Source organism: Psammomys obesus, unplaced genomic scaffold, assembly GCF_907164565.1.
Source record: "Psammomys obesus unplaced genomic scaffold, mPsaObe1.curated_primary_1811, whole genome shotgun sequence".
Taxonomy (NCBI): domain Eukaryota; kingdom Metazoa; phylum Chordata; class Mammalia; order Rodentia; family Muridae; genus Psammomys; species Psammomys obesus.
Window position 1 is genome coordinate 24129676 of NW_026595981.1, and position 20404 is coordinate 24150079.

Here is a 20404-nt window from a genome sequence, read left to right on the forward strand (position 1 = left end):
AGACAATGCTTCCAAACCTGTTGGAGCAGCCAGGCATTGGTGGCACATGCCTTTAATCCCACTCCGGAGGCAGAGGCAGACAGATCTCTGTGGGTTCAAGGCCAGCCTGGTCTACAGTGAGTTCAAAATGATCTGCACTAAAAGAATATTTTTAATGGGCTTGTGTGGTAGCTCGGGTGTGCAAGTGTGACAGCCTGAGTTTGGTACCCGGTAGACGGAAACAACCAAGTCCCATAGGTTGCCCTCTGTGTCCCATTCTCCTGCCTTGGCACAAGCGCCACACACATAAAAGTAAATAAAATGTAATGCAAAGAGGTCACAAGACTAGGGAATATGGTACGGGTCAAACTAGGACGCCTTACTTCAAGTGTCACCAAGTCCCGGAGTAATAGTTTGGTTCCCAAGTATCAGAACGGGAGAAGGGTCAGTTGCAGTGGGGGAGGGGGTGGAAATGGGAGGGAGGAAACCATCGCTCCAGGGAGAAACAGGCAAAAGAGCAGCAATTCCGTCAAAGATTAACTGATGACGTAAGGAAGCCTTGGTGGGTTTGATGGGGAGAGTCAGACATCAGTTGGAAAGAAAGACGCTAGGGTGGACGCCAACTCCAGGTCTCATCTTCAAAAGCAGGAGAGGGGGGCAGCAAGCCCCTCCATAGTGGGCAAGGACTGTGAGTTGGCTATCCAGAACTCAATAGCTATTTCCTCCTGTGTGGGATGAATGCTGTTGTGGCTGTACCATGAATTAAGGGTCCTATGGGCATTCACTCATTCAGCGCAAATACTGAGTACCAGCGGTATGCTGGGGGCCAATTTAGAACCCTGGCTGCACAGAAAATGAAAAATATCCTAACTCTCAGAGAGCTGACAGAGTGACAAGAGTAAACGGCCTGTGTGGGTGGGGGCTGGGGAGTGGCTGTTTAGAAAAGGATTTCCTGAACACACACACACATATACACACACAGAAGGATGGGGTGGGGGGACGCTTATGGGCTAAAATAACTCCAAATGAAAGTATCCTAACAGTATCTTTGACCACATTTTCCCAACAGAGAAAGGAACGAGGCTTAACTTGTTCTCTTCCGTCCGATACGTCTTCCTGGAAGAGGCAGGACCACAGCAACATCCCAGATCTAGTTGCAACTGCCCATGCCAGGTTGCCAGGACCACTCCTCTTTGCTGTTTCCCTGACTCCCAACCCCTCCAACCTACCTGGGGATCTTTATCTCTACCTAATCCCCGCCCCTACCTGCCTACTTGCCATCCTCCACGTAAGGCAGTGATCAGCCCAGAATTTAGGAAGAGCTCACCACCCCAAGCTGCTGCCTCTGCCAGGGTTCCACCCTCTGCTCATTCTGCCCGCCCAGTCACACACCACTTCTCTAAGCCCCTGCAGGTTTCTCTGTCGCCTTTCTCCTCACCGCAGCCAACCTATACGAAGGGGAAGGCTGTAAAGAGGGATGTAGTAGCCTCGATGGAACGGAGGGAAGGATTGGGACTTCTGAATAAACTCTTCCTGTCCCCAGAATGCATCCCGCTTGTCTGCTTGTCTTAGTATGTAACAAGCCACAGCAGGTTGTGGTCGAGGCCAAAGCTAAACTCCCAAGTGGAAGCTCCAATGTAGAAAGCAGAGCCAACTCCTCCCAGATGGATGGATTTCCTGTGTGTTTCCTAATCTCCCTACTGTGTGCCTGCCAAGCACGGGGGCTTCAGCTGCATCTGAGGATACAGAAAGGAATCAGAAAATAGTCTTTCCTGGAATCAGCTGTCTGCATAGGGGATTTGGTCTCCTGTGGGGAAGGAGACACTTAGGAGTAGAGATGAACATGACTGTGACTATGGTCTCCTCTGCAGCTTGAATTTGAGGGACAGGGCACAAGGCCATCTCATTCAACCTTCTGTTTCCCAGCCTTTAAAGGCAAGAATTTTTGTATTTGACAAATCTCCAAAAAAGGGAAATTCTGCAGTCTCCCTTATAGCAAATGCCCTTGTCTCCTTTTTTTTTCTGACGGTGGTGAGTTTCTTCTGATGTGCAGCTTCAACTCTTCCTACCCCTGCAGTTCAACCTCACATTTGTCTTGCCTGGAGCTCAGTAGGAGCAAAATCCCTGGGCTACTGAGACATATCCGATTTGCTCAACCTTGCAGCCTTGTAGAGCCTGAGAGTCGGGAGTAATAGAGCCCATCCCAAGCTCACCAAACACAGAAGCCAATGATAGAGATGAGGGACTGTGCACTGAGGAAACCTCTTCAAGGCAGAGGTGAACATTAATCAGACATTGTCCAGAGCAGTCAGGACACCTCCCCTGCTTATGTCATTTCTTCCCCGTGTCTCCTTGTAGGCCTCTGGGCCAAATAAGGAGGCAAGAGAGTTTCGGTTCTTTCTTCATCTTTTTTTCTGAATAACTATTGCACTTATAGGTGATGAGGATGGGTACGCCATCACATGCCCCATGAAGGTCAGAGGACAACTTTGTGGACTTTGAGGATTCCTATCATTTTTATATGTGGGTTCTGGAGACTCAACTCATGATTCCCAGGCATGCACAGGAAATAGCTTTAGCCACTGAGCCATCTCACCAGCCTGCATTTCACACACACACACACACACACACACACACACACACACAGAGGCATGCACACACACTCGCATACCTGTACAAAGACCTTCTTTTCAGCCTCAGGTGGCCTAAGAGATAGCCACTTCTGGAAAGGGCCAATGTAGGCTTACCTTTGATTCACTGGCTTTCAAATATCGACAAAGAGAACCAACTACCAACAGCTGAAGTTTCTCTGGGCAGATCTAAAATCAAAGGCAGTCTCCTGGCCTCGTAGGCATGTTCATCTATCATGTGAGGTGCAGAGCCATCCTTAGGCCTGGGGAAGAGGCCTTCTGTCCTGGGTCCTATCCTTTAAAAGTTCCAACTTTTCATCCCTGGCCTGGCCCTCTTGAGGTTGGGTCTCCACCCAGAGTCAAGGAGGAGAGAAGGCTGCAGAGAACTCACACCCGTCCAGATGAGGTACCAGAAACCCAGGCATTCCTTGCCTAGCGTGGACTCTGTGGACTCTGCTTCTCAGGCTGTGAGTCTTTCACTACGGTCTTTTGTCCCAAAGGTCCTGGCACTTGTGGGTGGTAAGCCAAAGAAATTACAAGTCCGGTTGCGGCAAGGTGGAAGGAAGGATGCAGCCAACAATACACAAATTCAACTTGTGTGTTCTCACACATGTGTAGGGCCAGAGGCAGCTTTGTGTTGTGGGCAAAGACAGAAGGAGGGAAGGTAGATGTCCCAAGTGCTGGGAGCTAGGGACAAGTCTCTCTGGGGCTATCATGTTCTGACAGAGCAAGAATTCTAAGGCCCTTTCTGACCTTTGGTGGCCATTGTGGGGTTCTTTTGTGCTGGGATTGCTTTATTAACAGATTGCTCGGAAACGTATATTGATCTGAGGCCTATCCAAGAGCTTCTGCAGGTCCTCTGGCCCCTGCCCATGGATGTCAGGGGCGGGGCTTGTTCGGTATGACACCCCTTCAGGGCTGGGTAGAAACACCAAGCAGCAGAAGATCCTGGAGGTCTCTGGACTCCCTGCTGGAGTGATCCCCACTTCAGCCAGAGCTGGAGCAGTCTTGAGGAGGGGTGGGAGCATTCCTGCCATCTTTGTGCCACTGCGCTCTGCAGAGCAGCCTTGGGGCCAGATGCTGGCCTACAGCTAGTCCTGTGGGTGTGCGAGCAGCCAAGGATGGCTCCTAATTACAGAGGTAGCTCCAGCGACAGCCATGATACTTCACAGCAAGGCATGTGGGCGGGGTGGAATGCCAAAAAAGAAAACAGGGAGACAAGAAAACAGAGATAGGGGAAACAGAAATAGTACAGGCCAGGGCCAGATACCAGAGGTGGGGGAAGGGTAGCCCAGAGGAACTCAGGCACCTCTTCAGAGAATGTCTACCCTGGGCTGTCCCCTTACCCACTACAAACCTTCTAGAATAAAGTCCCAGGACAGCTGCTCTCCTTTTGCCCCAACCCCCACCAGTGGAAGTCTCAGGATGGGCTTGTGACCTGGGTATTCACTTAAGTGTGTCTTGGGAGAGCTTCTTCCGAGCAACTGCTAGCAGGCCCCAGCTGTGTAGTTTGGGGGGATGGGAAGGGGACAAGGGAGACATTTGCCACCTGAGTCACTCAGCTTTCTGCTCCGGGCTTTGGTGACTCCATGCACAGACTGACACAGGTGGGGCTCCACCTGCCCTGTCAGCCTGCCGGCCCCTCCCTACCTCTGCCCTTCTCTCCACAAGCTCTGGGAAATGCCTGCGACTAACCAGGAGCCCTTCCCACATAGAGGCAGGCCATCCGTCGCTCCTGAGCAAGCTTGCACCTGTACGTGTGGTCACACCTGCTTGCAGGACACCATACACACACACACACTTCTCCCACTTTGGAGTTCTTGGGAAAAACTGGACCTCCATTCCCATGTACACATAAGAAACTTGAGGCTAGAGCCATCTCTCTTTTTCAGCCCAGGGAGGGTGGGGTCCTGGGGGGAGGAGGAGGCGCAAGGACTGATTTTCATTGTTGTTTTTTGTTTTCCAAGACAGGGTTTCTCTGTGTAGCCTTGGCTGTCCTGGACTCCCTTTGTAGACCAGGCTGGCCTGGAACTCACAGAGAGCTGCCTGTCTCTGCCAAGTGCTGGCATTATAGGGGTGCGCCATCCCCCTTCCCCACCCCATTCCCGGCTAGGACTGATTCTTGAAGCTTAATTTCTGTCGTCTTGAGGTAAGCCTTTAGGAACATTTTGGGGCTAGAGAGCCAGGGTAGAAGGCTGGGGGACAGACAGCAACCCCTGCCCAGGTGCTAAACCAGGACCTAGACCTTATTTCCTCTAAGTCACCACCTGCAGTACCCAGCAAACAGAGTCACAAGGATAGATGAAGCAGAGAGACCACCAGACACACACACCTCCAAGGTCTCAGTGACTTAGGAGGAACTGGAGCAGGCCTCGGAATCTAGGGCCAGGCCCCTGGGGAATGTGAGAGTTGAGATCCTTGAATATTTCATCAGCACTTCAGCTCCAATTGAAGCGGCAGCCAACTTACAGCTCATGGATAATTTATGATCCCAACAGAGAACCTGGAAGTAGCGAGGGGGAGGGGAACGGAGGGAGAGAGGCAGGACCTAGCTGTAGATAAGAGTGGAAGAGAGAATCCAGCTGGATGGGTGCGTATGGGGCGGCGGGGGGGGGGGGGGGGGGGGCAGGAGTTCCAGACACCACGAGAGTTTTCTATGTTTGAGGATACCAATGTATTAAAAATAAATAAACAACACAGTGATGGAAATAGCTGCTAAAGGTTAAAGTCATAGGACATGCGTTTTCTGACTTCCAGGCCTGACCCTACCTCTATGACAGACTCATTCCAAGATAACAAAATAATGTAATCATTGTGTGTGACTGTGTGACTGTGAGGCCCTCAAATACCCCCCCCCCCCCATCTGTACTTGGGCAGGCCAAGGAGAAAAGCTAGACTTCCCACTTGGACTTGTTGATCCCATCCCTTATTAGCCTCCTCCTCCAGGAAGACCCTAGGAAATTTAGCCAAGTGGTTAAGGGCATTAGGAGGAAATCAGGTACGGTCACCTCTGACTTCATCCAAGCCACATAGAATCACACCCTCTCCCTCCTCCTCCTATTTATTTATTTTCTTCCCAGATGGAGTTTCACAAAGCCCGAGCTGGCCTCAAAGTTGCACACAGTTGAGGATGATCTTGAAGTTTTGATCCTTCTGTTTCCACCCCTGGAGTGCCAGGATTACAGTTCTGTATCATCACACCTGGCTGTTGTAACTCTCTGAGCTCCACCCCCAGCCTGATACGTCAAATAGAAAATGTCAAGTTCCCTTGGCCTTTGCTTTCCTCATGACCTTAGAGAGCTCTTCCAGGCAGTCAAAGGGTCAAGCATATGCATGTGGGGGGAGGGCAAACTATTAAGCACACCTTCGCCTTGCCTCAGTTTCTCCACCTGAGTCATGGGCAGAACAGGTGCTTCTATACCAAGGGCTGTTTCAGGGGACAAAAGAGATGCTATCCAAGAGCACTGGCGCCGGCTGAGACCCAGGGAGCTGATGATTATGAGGTGATGGGCCCTTACGCTGGGCCTGGAATTTTTGTTGCAGCCATAGCTCCCGGCATACTCCCAGTGAATCCCCAGTCATCTTGGAACCAGAGCTAGTCCAGATCAGAGTTGGTCCCAGCCCTGGAGTCCAACCCAGATTCTTGGGGCCTCAGTTTCCCTGTCCATGAAATCAGGGCCATCTTCCAGGGCTGGGAGAGACACTGTAAAAGAAGGCCTAAAGGAAAACCAGAGTTGGGAGACAAGGATGGTAGCACTGGGTACTGTGGTTGCCAGGTCTTTGTTAGGTAACGTTATTAGCTCCAGAGTGCCAGATTGGCACGACCATGTGACATGGTGAAGGGACCCTTCTTTCTTCCCAGAGGAGACCTTATTCTCAGAGACAGGCCACATCGGATGAGACGTTAAGGATTCTTCCTTTTTTTTTTTTTTTAATCTTTAAATTTAAAAGTTGTATTATGTGTATGGGTGTTTTGTCTGCAAGTACATCTGTGTGCTTCATGTATGCAGTGTGTGCAAAGGACAAAAAGGGGCATCAGACCCCCTGGAACTGGAGTTACAGACAGTTGTACAGAGCTGCCACGTGAGTGCTGTGAATCAAACCCAGGTCCTTGGGAAGAGCAGCCAGTAATCTTAACTGTTGAACCATCTCTCCAGCCTCTTTAGGGGTTCTTTTCAAGGCTGATCCCATCATAGTAGGTTGTCAGTACTAACTCTATTGCCATAAAAGTTGTAAGCAGAAAAAAAGTTGCAAGCAGTACTTCAATGCTACATTTGACTGGCAATATATATATATATATATATATATATATATATATATATATATATATTTTTTTTTTTTTTTTTTTTTTCAAGCTGAGAAGAGAATTTGGGCGAGCTAATGGGACTCTCTTTCTTCCACTGACCATCATTCTCAGAAGTCAGGAAGCTGCTGTCCTAAGTGACCCCAACAACTCTGTCCCAATATCCCATGGGCCTGATACCAGGACTCTGCTCTTTCTCCTTCCCTTTGTCTTTCCTACCTTCTCTCCTCTTTCCCTTCCCCCCCTCCTTTTTCAATCTCCCTGTCAGCTAAACATAGTAGGAGTTCAACACCTGCACTGTTCTCCTTGGCCCCAGCTGACGGCCCAAAGCCCAGGGCTTCTCCCTTCCATCTGACCCTTCCTTCAAATCATAACATGTCACTTTCCCTTTTTCTGAGCATCACTCCAACCCACTTGGAATAGAGGGGTCAGTTTTGAGGTGATAACAGTTATCATGTGCCTGGTACCTGGGAGGCACTCTGCACTGCAGGGATCTGCTTTCATATGGATGGGGTCCAGTTTCTGGATCCAAAACACTTGTACAGCATCTCTTGAGTTTGGTCCGACTGTGTGAGGTCACATCCCATCCCACACCTCCACCCAGCGTATTGTTGAGAATGGAAGAGCTGGCGGGGTGTCATAGGAAGGGTGAGGAGAGGTGAGAGCATCTGGAACTGGGTGGGGCTGAGAGAGAATGGGCTGGAGGGCCCACGCGGAGACTGGCTGGGACTCTGTCTCACCGGTTTGGGGAGCCAGCTGGCTGGGCAATGGGAGAGGCTCACATTAGGGAGGGGTGGGAGGGGCTGCCAGTTCCCTGAGAAAGGGAGGCATACTGAACCGGCTGAGGGCCTGGACAGGATTCCTAGGGGTGGCTGGTTAATGGTCATGTGTACACACACACACACACACACACACTGAAACAGTCACAGTCACACATGAATCTGAGACCCTTCAGCACACTGAGTCCCCCTTACCTGGCTCTATTCTCTTCTCTGATATATCTAGCAGAACTCAATTGTTTTTAGACAGCGTCTTCCTAGGTAGCCCTGGGTGCCCGGAACTTGGGGCAAGAGACTCCTTCTTCTGCCTCCTGAGTCCTGGCGTACTCACAATTTAGATAGATAAGATCAACTGTTCACCGCCTGCCTCCGGTGGAACAGTTCTGACAGAGTGGGGTGACTGGCCTGTTTTGCTCAGGATCATGTGCCCAGCACCTGCGGCAGCGCCTGGTACATAAAAGGTGCTCAATAAATGTGTGGATGAATGAAGCTCTCCCAAGACACACTTAGGCACGCACATATATGGTCAGATACGTACACACTGAAAGACAACTGCCCCTGCGAGAGCATACACGCTTACACACACACACACACACCCCTTCACACTCTGACCCACAGGCACTTTTCAGACCCACACCCAAGCAGTCCAGATTCCAGAGCCTGGTGCTCACAGCAGCACACATCTGTGGAGACAAGCTCAAGCACATCCTGCTCCATGTACCAGGTGGTGCCAGACCTTGAGGGTAGCCCCTCCCTGGGGTGGGGGGGTAGGCCACTACATGCTGACAGTGCAACAGCCTGGGTGAGGGAGGGTGGGGAGAGCCATCCTGGAACCGTGGGGCCCTCAGAAAACTACTCCGGGCTCTCCTATGATAGAGACGGGAGGTTACAGAGGAGCTACCACTGCCCTATCCTGAACCCAGTTCCACCTCTTGGATCAGAAGCTCAGAAAGACACATGGGACACCAGTCCTCTAGGATACAGAGGGACCTGGGTCCCAGGAAAGGTCATCTGGCACCCGGAAGCAGGGGTGTGACAGTGAGAACTGCGTGCCCTTCCCTGGGTCAACTTCACCCTTTGTCATAGAGACCTCTGTCCCTGGGAATACGGTGAGGCGTAGAGTTAGACAGAGCTGTCACCTTCTTGGCCTTGACCCTGGGTTCCTCTTGAAAGCACCACTTTTGTCCCTAACTCCCTGCAATGGGACGGCAGTAGGGATAGCCTTGCCCCTGCGCCTCCAGACTCCTGTCCCCTAGGGCCAATGCAAGGTGGGACGAGTGAACTCTAATTCTACAGAAATTCCAGGAAAGAAAAACATGTAGTGAATGTCTTTAATGCCCTCTTCGTATCACTCTAAGCCCCAAGCCAAATGCCCTGGGTCTAGACCAATCCAGCCAAACTTTGGTTAGAAATCTGAAACCACCATCTTCCGAAGGCTACGGGGGAACTATGTCTTCATGCCCCCTGGTGGCAGGTCTGAGACTGCACACAGCTAACAGGGATCCTCGGTTTCAATCAGATGTCAGGGCTGTAAGAGGACCTGCCAAGGCCACAGGGTACCCCAGCTGGCATTGCACAGATAAGGGAAGGCTGGCAGAGGGAGGGAAGCAAGGACCTGTACCCACACAGCTCAGCCTTGGAGACTGGCCTCAAACGCACTGAGTCATTCCACCATAAACATTTATTGAGCACCAGAACTCTCGTGCTCAGAGTTCCTCACCACCCGATCTGCAGCCCAGACACAACCATCAGCTGTCACCCGGCAGGCCTTGGTCCTGGGAGACTCAAGCTGGAAGACAGAACGCCCACCTTGAGGAGCAGAAAGGGGGAAGAGGGACCCCAACAGCTCACTTGCCAACCAGCAATATGGCCACCATTCTGCGGTTCAAGGACACAGAAAGGTGGGGTGGGGTCTGGGTGGGAGCTAGGTTAGCTGTGTCCCTTCTGAGGTTTTTTGTTTTACTGTTTAGACAGGGTCTCGCTATGTAGCCTTGACCGGCCTGGAACTCACTACATGGGCAAGGCTAGCCTGGAACTCACGGAGATCCACCTGCCTCTGCATCCCAAGTGCTGCAATTAAAAGCCTGTGCACCACACTCAGCTGTTTTTGTTTTGAAACGAGATCTCACTATGTAGCCTGGCCTGGCCTGGATCTCACTCTGTAGCCCAGGCTGGCCCCAAACTCTGAGATCCTCCTGTTTCTGCCTCCCTGGGAATGCTGATATTAAAGGCGTGCGCCACCACACCCGGCCACTTTAAATTTTAATAAATAGTTCTTGCTGCCAGCCAGGCGTCCTGAGCTTGAAGGGCATGCCGTGTCACCATTCTTATGCCAGTTCAGGCTCTGGTTCTGAAAAGGAAGGAGAGAGCAAGAGTTAGTCCTGCCCAAGCCAACAGGTGTCTGAGCACTGCCCCAGTAGGAGGTAGATCACTAACAAGCTGCCACACCCTGGAGCAGGGTGGCAGCACCCACCTGTACTCCCCTAGCACCACAGGCCAGGGAGAGAACCCCTGTCCCAACAAGCTGTGTCCCCAACCCTTTATCACAATCCATTACTGACCGGCCTCAGCCTCATCACCCTTGGCATCTGGCTCCTGCCACCAGTCGGCATACAGGCCCTCCTCATAGTCACCCTCGCCTTCAAACTCGGCGTCAGATGGGGGTTCTTCAGGCTCTGGGGATGATTCCGTCTCCTCCAGTTCCATCTAGGGCAGCCCAGGGTTGGGGGCAGAAGCTGAGTCACAGCAGGCCCACATCCAGATGGGCTCCCCTTCAGATCGGGACACCTCCCACCCTGTCTTTCAGCCCCCACCGCCCGCTTCGGAGGGTTTTCTGGTGTGGTCCTGGCAGGAGGTGAGCAGGCAGGCCCCGAGATCCCCCTCCCCACTGTCAGCGTCTAACCTGAGGGCATGTCAGGGTTTGTCCTGCTGGGTGCCACTCTGAAACTGCTTCCTCGAGGGAGCTCACACCTGGGGCTCCACCAGCAGAGGCGGGATGCTAGCGTAAGCACTGCTGCTTATGCCTCAGCCCCACCTTCGGGCCCACACCCGGTGAGAACACTGCTAGTCTGTGCATTTTGTCTTCTGGCTCTCGCTTCCCTGCCAGGAAGGCCTTTGTAGTCCTGACCTGGATGGGCCTGCGGATTCCACCAAAGCCACATGCCCACTCCAGGCTGAGGCCTTCAAGCATCACCCTGGCTGGTGCCCATGCTGGCCTCTGGAGCTGTGATTCCCTCATGAGAAGCTCTGAGAGACAGTTCCTCTTGGCTATTTACTGCAACCCAAGCTTGACGTCTGGCAAACGGCAGGCCAGAAGTGACTGTCATCAGAAACTGCTGCATGGTCTGAGCATCTGCTGGGCGCCTGTTGCATATTTGGTGCTTTAAATAATCTCGTTTAATTGTCACCACAATAAAAGTCAAAGAGCACGAAGAAGCAGGATTTTGCTAAGTTACTTAAGATGAACACACTAAGGCTAACCGGCTGGCAAGTGACAGGGCTGGGATGAACAGCACCAAAGCCTACCAATGTGTGACAATGCTTCCTGCTTCCAAGTTCACGGAATGTGGGGGACAGTGGATATACTGAGGGGATGAATGAACAGGCTACACAGCAATCCCTCAAGAAACCCAAGCTGTGCACTGGCTGGAGAGGTGGCTCAGTAATTAAGAGCCCTGGCTGCCCTTCCAGAAGACCTGAGTTCAATTCCCAGCACCCACATGGCAGCTCACAACTGCAACTCCAGTTCCAGGGGACCTGACACCCTCACACAGACGTATGTACAGGCAAAACACCAATGCACATAAAATAAAAATAAATAATTTTTTAAAATCCAGGCTTGCCAAACCCTCCCTCTGAACTGGCTCTTCCTGGTATCATTCATTCAGCCATTTGTCCACTGGTTCAAACTCAGTTCCTGAGCATGAGCATAACACCAGGCGCTGTAGCTGGGGATAATTTAGTCTCCTGTCCTGGGATGCAGTTGTCAAGGAGGCCAGCTGGCCACGACAAGATGGAGGAGGACTACATGTAACTCTGGGTCTTAGGCCAAGTGGCCAGACAGGCAGGGAGGCCAGTGTAAGCCCAGGGGGAAGCCAGGACATCCAGCAAGGGCTCCCTAACGGAGCTATCACTCGAGCTGGGCCAGGGAGAGAAAGGGCCCATGGCAACACTAAGGTGGTGGGAAAAGGGAGGTACAGATGGGGATCGGGAAACCCCTGCTTTACGACAGCTGGAGCTGTCATACACGGTGGCCTCAGGAAAGAGCCTGTCCCCTTCACAGCCCAGCACTGTCACCGGGAGCCACTCACCTCATCATCTGACTGAAGGTACATGTGTGTGAAGTCTAGCAACTCCCGAAGCTCAGAGGTCTGGTTGTGGTAGAGCATGGCTTCCTAGGAGGAGGGAAGGACAGGGTGAGGCGGACCCGTCTGCCGGATAGCAGGCGATAGGGCTCAGGTGGAGGGAAATGGAATCAGCTCACAGAATAAGCCTGGCTAACCTGGAACACTGGACTAAGAAGGATTCTGAGGAGTCCAGAAAGAACAGGGTGCTTCAATCCATTAGTAATGTCTGCCACAGGCATGGAAATTAGGGGTGGCACCATGGGGCCCATATTTGCCTGCCTTGCCCTAAACTCCCAAGGGGTTTTCTCACTGGTTCATGCTAACAGGCTCCTGGCAGGGGGGAAGCTCAAAGGACAGCACTGAGGTAGAAGCAGGCACATGTGAGCACCTATTTGCATCATCCCAGACACTAGGCAGAAGCCTAGACGCTAGCCACAGCCCCTAGTCCTTTTTCCCCTTCCTCTCCAGCCTTCCAAGGAAGCCAGGAGGTCTTTTTTTTCCCCCCCCAAACCACAAAACTGCACATGAGGCCAGCGCCTCACTAATGGCAGTGCCCACCTCCCGGGGCTGGAAGTCCTCCTCTTCAAGGCCCCAGCGAGCTTGGTGGAAGCGGTAATACACCAGGTTCTGCTGCATGACGCTGTCCTTGGGGTCAAAGAGCATGTAGCTAGCAGCGCTGCGGGCGGCCTGCCTCACGTCGTTCACTGCAGGCAGGAGAGAGTAAGGGGCGACCCTGATGTTTCCCTTGAAGGGAAATCCACCCACCCCAGCCCTACCTTCCAACCAAAGCCCACTGCCTCTGCCCCCACCCCAGACACCTCCCAGAATATCTGCTGGCTCCTCACCCCGCCCAAGACAACACAACGCAGCAGGCCCTGGGTGTTGCCCTGCTACCAGGCATCGTGAGTCACTGGTTCGCCCTCAGTCGCTGCCATTGCGTTTTATAGACAAAGGATTGGAGGCACTCGGGATTAAATAAACTGCTTGTGTTGCTGAAGAGGACAGCGAGTGAGGGGGAGTTACAGGTCCTTGGTCTCTCCGCCACGGCCCTCAGAAGAGTAGTCTCCTGGTCCCTGCCACTGCCACTGCCACTCAAAGCTCCAGCCCCTGAAGTGTGACATCCCTGAGTTGTAGGAACGGTCCAGGGCCTGTCCCGCCCCACCCCCGGCGGATGTCGGGACCGCTCTGTGACTCCCTAGTCCTGGGGCGAATCGTCTCTTGCCCTTTAGAAACCCCAGTTTAATCTTTAGAACGGATCCAGGAACTCCAGTGGCACGGTGCCGGTGAGAGAAATGAGGGCTACATACACTGTCCGGTGCTGAGCGGGGCTGCTGACCTAGTCAGCCTCTAATTCCTCCTTGAGGCCTCTTACCGGCCCCATCTCCACCACCCTCAGCCTTTCATCCTCTGCTCCAGAGTCTGCTACAGCATCCCCCTGGAGTAGCTAAAGATACCATCTGAGTTTCGGGAACCCCCCAGGGACTGCCCCTTTCCCACACTCCCTTACCCCACCCATCCAGGAAGCTCACGTTTGTAGTAGGCAAACTGCAGGTAGTGATACATGGTGGCCACAAACTTGTCCACAAAGTAGCCACCCACGTTGGGGGTGAGGTTGGCCTCGCAGTCCACTTTGCACTGCAGCGACTCTGCAAAGAGATCTGGGAAGGACGCCGCAATGAGGAAGCCAGCTGTGCTGAACCTGATCCCCTGTGCGGACCAAGATCTGCTTCGGGGCCTGCTTCCCTATCCAAGAGGGACATCAAGATTTCAGGGGGTAACATGTATGAAATGCCCGGCACGCAGTACAGAATGTGGGCTGAGAACACGTGCTCCCTGCCCCCACAGCTGAACCCGTTTTATACCAGAGGGAGTTCCGGGAGAATATCTGATGAGCTTGAGGTGGGCCTGAGACCATACAGATAGTTTGTTGTTTTTGTTTGCTTTTTCTTCTTTCTTTCTTTCTTTCTTTCTTTCTTTCTTTCTTTCTTTCTTTCTTTCTTTTTTCAGATAGTTCTTTCTTCTTCACCATCACCCTCTTTGAGGAGCCTTGTTGTTACGGACCCAAAGACTACTTGTGTTTCTGCCCAGAACTGCTTTCTGCACACACCTGTCTGGTGTCAATTCCACATCCCTTTTGTTGTTGTCTGAGACAGGGTCTCACTTGGTAGGTCTAGTTATTCAGGAACTCAATATGGAGACCAGACTGGCTTTGAACTCACACACATCAGCCTGCCTCTGCCTCCTAAGTGCCGGGATTGAAGGTGTGCGTCCCCGTGCCTACCGGTTTTTTGTTTTTGTTTTGTTTGTTTTTAGACCAGGTTTCTCTATATAGCCCTAACTGCCCCAGAACCTGCTATGTATACCAGCATTTCTCTCTTCAGACTGGAAACAGAAAAGGCCTAATTCGTGTGCAGCTTCTAAGCACTTTGCTATTGCAGGACATAGCCATGTGTTAAGAGGCCTGGGAGGCCTTGGCTCTGTGGGTAAGGGATACCCACAGTGGTCGGGACAGTAGATACCTGCTATGGCTGGGTAGAAGTCCTTGAAGTCTACCTGCTCGTGGGCCCCCTCACAGCCAGCTAGACAGCGAGCGAAGACCGTCATGTACTCAGCCAGGGCCCGCTCCATGTCTTCCGTGCTGCTGCGGAAGTCCCCGCTGTTGTACAGCTTCACAGCCCGGAGGAACACGGCCTGGAGAGGAGCATCGCAGGGGGAGTCAAGGGAACCTCGATGTCGCAGAAGGTGTGTGTGGGATGGGGGTAGGAAGGCGCCCCAAGGCCAGCCATCCCTCCCACTCTCTCCACACCTCGTAGGGCTGGGCCTCCAGGTCCGTAAGGGAGTCATCTCCGATATCCAGCATCCCCCTGTAGTAGCTGAGATACTTGGCGGTCAGCTCGTGCTTGGGGTTCCTCTGGAGGAAGGTGTAGGCCGCAGCCACCGCCTTCTCCAGTCGGTTCGCCTGGTGGGGGGCGTGGGGAGTGGGTCAGTGGGGCCTCGGACCCACCGCGGGCCTCACGTGTTAGGGAAACTCGACGGCGGCCCGGGCCGCGCCCACCTTGAAGTGCGCGTAGTGCAGGTACTGATAGGGCAGGCGGCTCTGGAAGTCTCGCAGCAGCTGCCGCGGCGGGTAGGGGACCTGGAAGGCGGGCAGCGTCTTCTTGCAGCGCCGCAGGCAGGCGGCGCGCTCCAGGACGTGGCCGAAGAGCCGCAGCTCCCGAGCCCAGTCCTCGCCATCGCCGTCTCCTTCGGGGCCGGGCTCGAGCCGGGGCTGCGAGGCGGCGGCAGGGCCGCTGCAGTTGGCGTGGCAGAAGGCCTCGCTGTCGCGCAGCAGCCGGTGCAGCCGCAGCGCCGCCTCCAGGTAGCGCGCGCTCTCGCGCCAGCTCTCGCCCTCGTACTGCTCCAGCGCGTGGCCGTAGGCCGTGGCCAGGGGCATCAGGTCCTCCGGAGGGAATCCTCGGAAGCTGTACTTCTCGTACTGCGCGCCGGCGCTGCCCAGCAGCAGCCACAGCAGCCCCCACGCCGCGCGAGCCATGCCCGCGCCGCGTCCCCGAGGCTCCCCGAGCAGCCGCAGGACCGACGGGCTCCAGCCCACTCTCCTCTCACTCCCCGGAGCTCCTGCTGGGTCTTAGCGCCGGGGCCCGGGCTAGAGCCGGGAGGCTGGGACTCCCCTCTGTGTCTGACGGTCAGTTGACGGCTACGTGCGCTGGACTGGACCCACGAGCAGCGCTCACCCCACCCCACCCCACCCCTCCCCTCCCAGCGGACCCGGTGGGTGGGGCTACGTTTCAGGCCCAGGAAGCCCCTCCCCACCGGAGAGGGGCATTTCCCCCTCAAATGCCACCTCTCTTCACTTTGCCTACGCTCAGGGCGAATCCCCAGACTCTGGTCTTTTTTTCTTTTTTCCTCCCAGCCCCCCCCCCCCGTTTGCACACTCTGTAGGTAGCCCCGCAAACGCTCGCGCCGGCGTCGAGGGGCAACACGCCTCGAGTGAACCCCGCACACCTGACACTGATACCACCGACTGAGCTCCCGACCGAGCTCGACTCCCGTGTCCTCCTCGCAGCCTGGCTTTGGCAGGACAAAGCAGCCTTTCACCTAGAAAGCATTCTCCGTACTCCTCCACCCAACCCCCAACCCCCTTGGGCAGGAGAAAAGTTGGGGTAGGGGAAGAACTGAAATAATCCCTCGGGATTACGGCCTCACCTGCCACCAGAAGGGGCCTGGATTTGGGATGTTTAGGAAAAAACAGAAAGTCCTCCAGCCGGCTTTAGGACCCAGAGGCTCTGGAAAAAAAAAAAAAAGTTTTTCATTTTGGAAGTCCACTCCGACTTCTCGTTTTACCCGCACCTCCCTCTGGGCCAGGCCCCGAGTCCCAGGCCCAGGATGGAGTTTTGGGGGAAGGGAGACTCAAAGATCTTTATGGTAAATTCCTGGGACTTCCCAGACTGTCAACCTGGCCCCCTCCTCCTGGTCCACCACAAACATCACCCCGCCCGGCCAGCTCACTATCCCCAGCCCCCATTCCACGTGGACCCGCCAGGACGGGGTGGGGAGACAGGACAGGAAGAGGGGGAGTCAGCTCTGAGAGGAGGGGGAAGGAGGTTGGCGGCTGGCGTCCGCCCTCACTGCCGGCGTCCTCGATCTGGACACCATGTTCCTTGCGGGGTCCCCCAGCCACACCCTCCGCCGGTTCCCCGTGCTGCCGTTACTGCTGCTTCTACAGACTTTGGAGAGGGGTCTGGGTCGTGCTAGCCCGGCTGGAGCCCCCTTGGAAGATGTGGTCATCGAGAGATACCACATCCCCAGGGCCTGCCCCCGAGAAGTACAGATGGGGGATTTTGTGCGGTACCACTACAATGGCACTTTCGAGGACGGGAAGAAGTTTGATTCCAGGTAAGGGGGTGAGCACCCTGCAGACTCACCACCGCTTTCCTGAACTTTCAGGGAACGTTGCCCCTTGAAAAGCTTTGCATTCCTGTATTCCTTCCATAATCCCTGGCTCCAAACAGCACCCTGGCGAGGGCTCCTCAAAGGATGTCCCCTGTCTTCAATACCAAATCTTCAACTCCTGAAAGACCCCCACACTCCCAATTGTCCCGGGGTACTTGATGCTTAGGTGACATTTACTTACCAATGCCTTATTTAAACGTATGAGTGGTACCCTGGCATACAGTCTTGGGGGGCAAACAGATTGTGCCTACATGTGAATCCTGGGGTGAGTGGATGGACAGTCAGCCTGGGGCCTCTGGCCATACACTCTGGACCCCTGTCTATTGCTACCTTCAGTTTTCTATGCCTTTGTGGTTGGAGAATAGAGAAATGACATTTTCTTTCGGGTGCAGGACCCTAGAGCAGCCAGGGAGGGCCTTAAGCAGAGTGGGCATTATAATTTGGAGGCAGGCCGTAGCTGGTGCTGTGACCAACTGTCCACGTGTCACAAGGACTGACATGCCCTCCTGGGGACCTCTGTGATGCCGTTCCACTCCTCGGAGAACTCAGCTATTCCCTCTTGGCCTTAGCAGCCAACACCAGCCTGCATTGCCAGCCTCTGCTTTGACAGACAGGCTTCCATTTTGACCCAGGCCCTTGGTCAGCCATGCAGACATCCTTTGGTTGGTGGGGACGGATCGGGGCTGTGTGGTGCCTCTTTCCAGGCTAACTTCGGGCGCTCTCACACTTGGAACTCTACACCGCAAAGAAGAGCCGCCTGCCCTTCAATCTCTTCTCTGAGCCCCCACTGCCAATTAGTGGTCAAGGCTCTGGAGGGAGGGTTTTTTTTGGTATACTGGTTGAAAATACCTTCTTCATGGTGTAAGACCCAGGGTTCAGATCAAGGCTGTGACAGACGAGGAGGAGTTTCGTCTCTTTAATCTTCACTTTCCTTGTCTGAAACATGGGACAGGAACAGCACCCATTTCCTAAGGGTGCAAATGAAGACGATGGATGACAGTGGCCTTCAGTGGGGCTCAGGACATAGTGGCCTGGATTCTGGGGAGAACCATAAGCCTGGTGGTGTTTTAACTCATAGAGACTTTGTGCACAGCATTGTGGTTTGTTTGGGGTGGGAGGAGATGGTTTTGAGACAAGGTTTTTCTGTGTAGCCCTGGCTGTCCTGGAACTCCCTTTGTAGACCAGGACCTGGGTTTGGTTCCGAGGACTCTTATGGTGGCTCATAACCATAACTCCAGCTCCAGAGGATCTGACTCCCTCTTCTGACCTCCATAGGCACCAGATGTGGCGCGTACACAGACATAGAGACAAGACACTCACGTATATGTAATTAATGTCCCATTCTTGGGGCTGGGAATGTAGTTAAGTTAGTAGAGTGCTCGCCTAGCATGCATGAGGTCCTGGGTTCGACCCCCCAAGACGTATAAACTGGCTCTGGTAACACACACCTGTAATCCCAGCATCCAGGAGGCAGAGGCAGGAAAAACGTAAGTTCAAGGTCATCCTTATCTGCATAAAGAGCTCTGGGGCAGCCAGGGCTACAGATAACATCTGTCTCAAACAGCGGGGATGGGGGCGATGAGAGAGGTGGCTCAGTGGTCACGGGCACTTGCTGTGCCGTCATGAGGACTGGCACATGAGAACCTGGGTACCCTGTGCATAGCCAGGGTCAGGGGGAGAACCTGCCTCCAAAGGTCAGATCAGCCGTGGAGTGACAGGGGAGGACGAGGACACCCAGTGCTCTTTGGAGGCCTCTGCATGCACACACAGGTGCCCAAACGGGTGTGCACATACTCATAGAGGCACACACATATGAAAATCTCTGTTGTTGTTGGTGGTGGTGGTGGTTTTCCTTGAGGAAAAGGATTCTCTCTTTACTCTGTGAAAACAGATGAGAGCCAGGGTAAATTTAGAACGGGCTTTCTTCTGAGGCAGGCTGCTTTCCAGCTCACCTCTGGCCACTTTCGATGCTCAGTAGCAGACGCCCTGTGAACTCAGGTGGGGTAACGAGTCTGTCGGCTCTCAATTTTTCTCTTAAAAGAAAAAAAACAAACAAATAACCAAACCAAACAAAACTGAGAACAGGTGGGATATAGCTCAGAAGCAGCATGCTTGCCTAGCATATGTGAGGCCCTAGATTTTGTTCCCAATGTCAGAATAAAGAAAAAAGAACACCAAAAACAGTCATACCCACTTCACGGGGGGTGGGGGGGGGGGGGGGGGGAAGGAGTCAGTGAAATAATAAATGTAAAAGTGCCAAGTGCTTATTCTGACATTCAATAAGTGCTCAATAAATATTCATTTGCCCTCCCATCTATGCCATCAGAAGTAGCAATAGGTAGCAGGATAGGCCTATCTGCCCCACCCAACCCTCCTTGCAGGGGAGAAAAAGCTTCTAGCCTCCTCTGGGACTTCCCTCTTTCAGTAGCCTATTGTTATTATTTTATCTTATATTTTTTTGGACAGGGTTTCTCTATGTAGCTCTGTCTGGAACACCCTGTTTAGACCAGGTTGACCACGAGCTCACAGAGATCTGCCTACCTCTGCCTCCAGAGTGCTCAGATTAAAGGTGTGTGCCACCGAAGCCAGCCAGCCTGTCATCCTAAGAGGGGCATAAGGGCTAGTCCGGGAGAGTGAGGAATGTGTATGTCTGCACCATGTCCTGTGTCTACAAGACTGGGGGCAGAGGGCATCGTGTGTCTGTATGCATGTTCACTCATCCCTTTACTCCTCCAGCCATGACCGAAGCTCCCTCGTGGCCATCATTGTGGGCGTCGGGCGCCTCATCACTGGCATGGACCGGGGCCTCATGGGCATGTGTGTCAACGAACGCCGCCGTCTCATTGTGCCTCCCCACCTGGGCTACGGCAGCATCGGTGTGGGTAAGGAGGCCAGGGTACGGAGGGGAGGGGGTGGGAAGTGGGGGCAGGAGGCTCAAAGGTTCTGATTGACTTAGCCGAGGTCACTGCATTGTACTGCATGCAATCTGGTTGGTGGGGAAGGCGGCCACCGGTTCACTCTGGAATGAGAAGAGCCGGAGACAGAGCCTTGCCTCGAGAGTCACAGCTCGGCTGGGAAACAGGGTAGCCGGAGCCAGGAGTACAGCCGGCGGTGTGGGAGGTGTGGAGGTGAGTGGCGAGTGGGCCTCTCGCCCCTCCAGCTGGGCTGGGGCCTGCCGTAAACTTGGCCTCCGCTGCCTCCCCACAGCGGGCCTCATCCCCCCCGATGCCACCCTCTATTTTGACGTGGTCCTCCTGGATATCTGGAACAAGGCGGACACAGTGCAGGTGACCATCCTCCTGCGCCCTCCCCACTGCCCGCGCATGGTGCAGGACAGCGACTTTGTGCGCTACCACTACAATGGCACCCTGCTGAATGGCACTGCCTTTGACAGCAGGTTAGAACTGGCCTGGGCGG

At 53.8% G+C, this 20404-nt stretch overlaps 2 protein-coding genes across 3 annotated transcripts in view; one reads left to right on the forward strand and one right to left on the reverse strand.

Moving 5' to 3' along the window:
• Positions 1-9014: 9014 nt before the first annotated feature.
• Positions 9015-15712, reverse strand: P3h4 (prolyl 3-hydroxylase family member 4 (inactive)). 2 transcript variants are annotated; one of them, XM_055620506.1, is made up of 8 exons: positions 15093-15712; positions 14844-14996; positions 14557-14728; positions 13567-13695; positions 12596-12741; positions 12002-12085; positions 10253-10397; positions 9015-10041 (listed from the first exon to the last, which is right to left on the reverse strand). In XM_055620506.1, exons 1-8 carry the CDS (start codon positions 15567-15569, stop codon positions 10019-10021), a joined length of 1329 nt encoding a protein of 442 aa, XP_055476481.1. In that variant the 5' UTR covers positions 15570-15712; the 3' UTR covers positions 9015-10018. The 2 variants fall into 2 exon arrangements, with proteins under 2 accessions (XP_055476481.1, XP_055476482.1); XM_055620507.1 differs by lacking the exons at positions 9015-10041; positions 10253-10397 and adding an exon at positions 10404-11054.
• A 927-nt stretch (positions 15713-16639) lies between these two features.
• Positions 16640-20404, forward strand: part of Fkbp10 (FKBP prolyl isomerase 10) — a 7930-nt gene continuing 4165 nt past the window's right edge. Inside the window, exons 1-3 of the mRNA XM_055620006.1 lie at positions 16640-16930; positions 19724-19869; positions 20195-20384. Coding sequence (XP_055475981.1) covers positions 16689-16930; positions 19724-19869; positions 20195-20384 — 578 coding nt within the window. The 5' untranslated portion in view covers positions 16640-16688. The remainder of the gene's footprint in view (positions 16931-19723; positions 19870-20194; positions 20385-20404) is intronic.